This window comes from Asparagus officinalis, chromosome 2 (assembly GCF_001876935.1).
Source record: "Asparagus officinalis chromosome 2, Aspof.V1, whole genome shotgun sequence".
Taxonomy (NCBI): Eukaryota; Viridiplantae; Streptophyta; class Magnoliopsida; order Asparagales; family Asparagaceae; genus Asparagus; species Asparagus officinalis.
Window position 1 is genome coordinate 13,042,304 of NC_033795.1, and position 6,434 is coordinate 13,048,737.

The following is a 6,434-nucleotide window of genomic DNA, read 5'->3' on the forward strand; positions in this document are numbered from 1 at the left end:
TTTGAAATTAGATTTAAAGGTAAAGACAAAAAGACAATTGGGTTTAGGAATAAAAAAATAGTGATTATGTTTATAGATAAAGATGAGTAAACAAATGGGCCTAGAAATAAAAACCCTTTTTTTAATGATAAAATCTCAAGGTTAAAGATTGATTTCTAATAAGAGCACGAAGTTAGAGGGGACCTAAACTTAAGAGATTTTTTCTGATAGTCCGAAAGCTTTTGGGGCTACGCAATAACTGTTCAAATGCATGCAGTTTAAGCCGTTAAGGGGGTGTTTGTTTCAAAAATTTTTGGTATTTGGGTTGGATTTCAAATTTAAAACAAGGAAAAATTGCTTCAAGACCCCAAATTTATATTTTCAATATGCTCTAGCCTCCCAACTTTCAAACATGTGCTGCAGCCCCACCTTTTTGAAAAAATTATTAAAAGCCCATCTCCCCAAGTTCCTATGCAAACTTTATACACAATCCCCATTTTACCCTCCCCTACACACCCCTCCTCCTCCTCCGTTCCCCCTCTGCCTCCGCCCCGCCTCCCTCCCCTCCCCCTACACCTCCTCCCCCCCCCCGCCTCCCCTCCCCCGCATACACCTCCGCCCTCGCCTTCCCTCCCCGCGCACACCCGCCGCGCTCCCGCCTACAGGTCCCTCCTCATCCTCACCGCCCCCCTCCCACGCTGCACCTCCCTCGCCTCCTCCCGTCTCCTCCCCGATGCACCTCCCTCCTCCTCCTTCGTCCCCTTTGCCCCCTTCCCCGCTCCGTCGCCCAGCAGCGTCCGAGGAACTTCACGTGGGCACATTAATGTTAACTCTTTTTCTGTAACATGTTAACTCTTTTCTGTAACATGTTAACTCTTTTCTATTAACTGTTAACTCTTTTCTGTAACATGTTAACTCTTACAGGTAACATGTTAGCTGTAAGAGTTAACATGTTAGCTGTTAGAGTTAACATGTTAGCTGTAAGAGTTAACATGTTAGCTGTAGAATTAACATGTTATCTGTAAGAGTTAACATATTACAGAAAAAAGTTAACATTTTACAGAAAAGAGTAACATGTTACAGAAAGAGTTAACATTTTACAGAAAAAGAGTTAACATCCACTGACATAAGAAAGATGAGGGTAAATTCGGATTTAAATCAGCTGATATGTCTAATCATGAGCTGACATGTCTAATCAAGTGCTGAAATGAGCTGGATCATGATAGGAGGGGCTTGGCCATATTTTTTTCAAAAAGGAGAGGCTAAAGAACATTAAAAAAAGTAGGAGGGGTTAGAACATATTAAAAATATAAATTTGGCCGTAGAAGCAATTTTTCCTTAAAACAAGCACCCCCCTGAGCCAATATTTTTCCGGCATAGGCCATAGAGTCGAGAGCAATGGCCCTCCGATCTCTCCGCCGCCACCACCCCTCCCCCTCCTCGCCTCCGTCATCTCTCCTCCGACGCCACCCTCAACTCCTCTGCCGCGTCCTCAGCGACCACCGCTCCCCGACCTCCGACCTCTCCATCCGCTGCTATTCACGCAACTCTCCATGGTCTTTCCGATATGGCGACGACTCCCACCTCCCACCGCCTCTTTTCTCTTCGCCTTCCTCCCTCCTGACTTCTCCCTCCTCTCCCGCCGCCTCCTCCTCCACCTTCCTCGCTTCCTTCCCGCCTACTTCCACTTCCCCCAGGCCTGGGCCCACCTCGCCGACACCCACCAGCACCAAAAGTCCCAGCTTTCCTCCGACCTCTTTCACATATTCTTCTTCGCTTATTCCAAAGCCAACCTTGCCGCCGACGCTATACGAGCTTTCAACCGAATGCACGGCTTCGGTTTGCAGGCTAACGCCGACGACCTCAACATCCTGCTCTACGCGCTGTGCAAATACGGTCACGTGACCGATGCGCGCGAGTTGTTTCACAGGGTTAGGTCGGATTTCAGCATAACCCAGAAGACGTATAGCATTTTGATGCAGGGCTGTGCGAGGAAAGGGAAGCCCAAGGAGGCGGTTCAAATGTTTGACGAAATGCACCAACGAGGGTGTGAAGTTGATGTCGCAGCTTATAACGCTTTGCTGGCTGCTTTGTGTAATGGAGGGGAGATGGAGGAGGCGGAGAGGCGGTTGAAGGAGATGAGGACGGTGCACGGGCTCGATCCGGATGCGGGTACGTACGCAGTTTTCGTTCGTGCATACTGTGAAGCCGGAGACTCGAGCTCTGCACTTAGAATGCTTGAAAACACGAAGAGGAAGGGTTTGGTGCCAAATGTGTTCACTTATAATTGCGCAATTAGATTGTTATGTGAGAAAGAAGAGAAAGCGGAGGAAGCATACGAGTTGCTCGACGAAATGCTTGACAGAGGACTAGAACCGGATGTCTGGAGCTACAACAGGATTCTAGCGTTTCACTGTAAACTCCGTGAGGCGAATAAAGCCACGAAGCTGCTAAAGAGAATGGATGAGGCTGGTTGCTTGCCTGATCGGCACACGTACAATATGTTAATCAAGATGTTGATTGGAGTTGGGAGGATTGATAGAGCCATGGAGGTTTGGGATGGAATGGAGGGGAGAGGGTTTTTCCCTTCGGCATGTAGTTATGCGGTGATGATACATGGATTGTGTAGGAAGAAAGGGAGAGTGGAGGACGCGTGTCGGTATCTTGAGGCAATGGTTGATGAGGGGGTCCCCCCGTATGACAGTACTTGTGTGTTGTTGAGGAGTGAATTGTTGAGGGTTGGGTTGAGGGAGAGGGTCGAGGTGGTTGTTGATAGGATGAGGAGGAGCTCTTCGTGTAAGATTCAAGAGCTTTCAAGGGTTATGGAGACGGGGAAGGGGATTGAGAAGGAAGAAAAGGCTATTTATTGCGGAAATAAAAGAATCTCCGAATGACATGATCATGATTAACTTAAGGGAGGAGATAACTTTAAACAGAACTGATAGTAGAATAGAACTTATGTAGCCGATTCCAAAATTTTAAGATTAATGGTTTTGTTACTCTTTTGTTGTTTTTGTTGGTAACGAGGAACTTTGATTGGTGTGTGGCCTCCCTCAGGTTTGGCTTGAGTTCCAAGTTCCAACCCCAAACAAACCTCCGAGAATATGGCCCCCACCTTGCCCCCTCAGGATCTCAGGTTAGTAGACGGGGATTCGAACCCTGGCAGTCGAGCTGAGTGGCAGGAAAAATTCCTACCATCTGGGCGCCCCCAGTGTGGGTATTATTGTTGTTGTACAGGAAGCTTGGTTTTGTTGTATTCTTGTTGTAATGAATGAGCATAAGCTGGGCATGCAATTTGAAATGTGAAGCACCCCTCTTTGTCACCGTTTGATGTAGTCTATTTATTTCAGAGTGAGGAAGAACGCTTGAAGAATCTACTTCTTTGTTATAAATTTGTCCACAAACTGTCATGATAAATTGGCTAATGCATTAAGTTGTTTCGTACTTTCGGAAATGCATTCTTTGGTTTCAATATTGCTTGGCTATTAGTTTAAGCAGTAACAGCATAATCTTTAGTTTAAATGTTCCCTGCAGATGAAAAACATGCAAAGTATTTTGAAGCAGAAAATGTTTTCCGAGTTGGGAGTAGAAATATTTCTTCCTGTCAAAGGTTCCTGCCACAATATCAAACCTCAGAAGTTGTTGAGTACCCTGAATGACTTGATCGTGGTGTGCCTGAAGATACCAAGGCTGTTGAGGAAATTCTAAAAAGGATGTATCATACCCTAATGTTATTGGCAAACCTGTGGATACCAAATAGGTATGCATGATGTTAGTGAAGCTGTTCTGGATATTCTGAGATTCTGAGAACAAACAGGCATTAGAGGGTTCACTAAATGTAAAAACAACATCAACGAGAAGAAATGCCAATTTGAAAACCCAAAGCAATTACTGAACCTGTAGATGTATTTCGTATCTATTTCGAGTTTCTAGAGTAGTTTGAAATTCTCATGCTACCGTATTTTGCAGTATGGAGTGAGAATCCAATCAAACATTAATGCTTGCTGAATTTTGAATACTGAAACACTTTGTTGCATTTACTTGTCTTTTATAACGATTCTTTGAACTGTGGCTCAATATTTCTGAGGAACAATTCCTATTTGGCTATACTGCAATTGTTGATGAATTGGAAGCCCTCATCACAAGGTCTGAGCTGCCAGGGTTATTTATTTATTTTCTTACACACAAAAAATTTGAAATTAGTGAATGACAGGATAATCCCACCCCTGAAAGCATTATTTTCCACCTACAACGTAAAGGAAAAGAAACCTAGGGTAGAAACTCAAAACAACTAATGAAATTTTTCCAGGAAGTCATTCCTCATGACTGTACTAATCTAGAAAATCTTTGCTGTTACGTTGGCTTATCCTCTAAGAACAGTTTTCTCTTCGACCTTATGATTAAAGCCGAAGCTGCAATGCCCAAAAGTTAGTTGCTAATCATCAATCAATACTATACTAATAAAGTAAAAAAAAATTTGGTTGCAAATTTTTGCCACTTTACAAATTCTAAGAGCTCTAACATTTAATAACTAGTAATTCTTTTTGACTCATTCTTTTTTCACTATCTTATCTTAGTCCACTATCATCCACATCTTGGAAATTCCTATTCTTCATCTTTTAATTTTCTATGAATCATTCTTTTTGTTCTCTATTTCAAAAAGAAAAAAAGAAAATCCTCTCTTTCCATCTAAAGGTCTAATATACATTGTTATAGTCGTCTTAGTGATGAAAAATAATCTCCAATCAATGGTAGATAAGTGTCTCACATTGTGCATAATCAAGTCAGCGTTTCAAGATAATCAAGGACCCAATTCGGTCGACTCGAACACGCCGACATCTTACGAGGATGACTCGATAGGTGTCACGTGTTGACGACCCGAAAGCCGTTTAAGTGTTGTCCTCTTACTGAGTTGACTGCTTAATCACTCCACTCGGCCGACTAATCGGCCGACACCTTGCGAGGGCGACTCAAAATATGGTACTTCTTGACCATCGGACAAGTAGAAAGGCGATGAAATGCCTCCAGCATCAAGCCCCCTCCTGTGCACTGGCGACCAATTACCATACAATAAATGCCATTAAATGTATTATGGGCGCCATCACTCTTCTGCATCCAATAGTCTTTATGACACATCGGATCATGTCGGCACTGCACACCCCTAATCACTTCGCATTAAATACCGAAATAACCTCTCCTCCACTCGTCGGCCGACACCTGTAAAGCAGAGGCTGACGTGGGTTGGAGTTACCATTCTATCATCACTATAAATAGGGGTACTATTTTCAACAAGAAGATAAGTTCTTGACTACTACTCACCGTGTTTAACTGCAGTTCATTTTACTTCTCCACTCAAGCAAATCACTGACTTGATCATTGGAGGAACAACCGGAGAACCCAACTCTGTCATCTTACGATTTGCTACTTGTGCATTGAAGAGCAACGTACTTCAGAACCAGACATTCAGAGCGTTAGAGGACATCCGCCAACTTAATCAATTCCTCCATTTGACTGTTTGATATCAAACATCAATCGTTTGGCGTCCACTGTGGGGCCTTCTTTCTTCTCCGAACAATCATGCTTGATTCTGAGCATATGTCTGATCAGTTCATCCCAGGAAAGTCACATCCAACCTATGTCATGCAAGCTCGGCTTAAAGAATCCACCCAACAGATCACTCAAGCCTTCTAGCAGCTGTTTGCTATTTTCATCGCCGAAGTCCTCTATCGGATCCATACTCCGCAGCCCACTCACTCCGTTGCTCCTCCACCATCAAGGGGCCAACATTTGGTGACTCATCCTCCAACAGGAGTCCAACTAAAGGCTCCTCTGCCTCTGCATGCTGCCCATACCGGAGAACATAGAAGCCATGACGAGCACACATCTCCTTCTCCACGCCAGCCGACTCGCTGAGCAGATCCTCACTAGCGCCACCCTCTATACATGGAAGTGACTGGGGAAGTCCCAACCCTTGTTGTGACAAAAGGGAGCATACCACCATGGGAGCCCAATGAGATCCTCGGTATTATCACGCCACTCTAGACCCCTCAGCTACCTACATGGCCTCCGGTTATGATCGGACTTGCCGACCAATAGTCGAAGCCATTGGGAAGAACACTCCTCTCACCAATGACATCATGAATGCCACCTGTAAGAAATTTAAGATGCCCCAAGTAGAGAACTACAAGGGCGAGGGAGACCCTACGGAGCATGTCCAAAATTACTATGACATGATGAGCATGTTGCATGTGCCCGAAGCCGCTATATGCAGGTGCTTTTCTATCACCTTATCGGGAAGCGCCAAACTCTGGTGGAACTCCTTGGAGAAGAAGTCCATCGGTAGCTTTGGGCAGCTCAGCCAGAAGTTTGTGCACCACTTCTTGACTGACACCAAGCAGAAGTTACCTGCTCATGTGCTCATATAGATAAGGCAGGAGCCCAGAGAGAGAGAGAGA

The 6,434-nt window shown here is 44.6% G+C and overlaps 1 protein-coding gene across 1 annotated transcript; it reads left to right on the forward strand.

Annotated features, from left to right (window-relative positions):
- Positions 1,533–3,356, forward strand: LOC109830851 (pentatricopeptide repeat-containing protein At1g52640, mitochondrial-like). The gene has a single exon (XM_020398212.1). It carries the CDS (start codon positions 1,533–1,535, stop codon positions 2,871–2,873), a length of 1,341 nt encoding a protein of 446 aa, XP_020253801.1. The 3' UTR covers positions 2,874–3,356.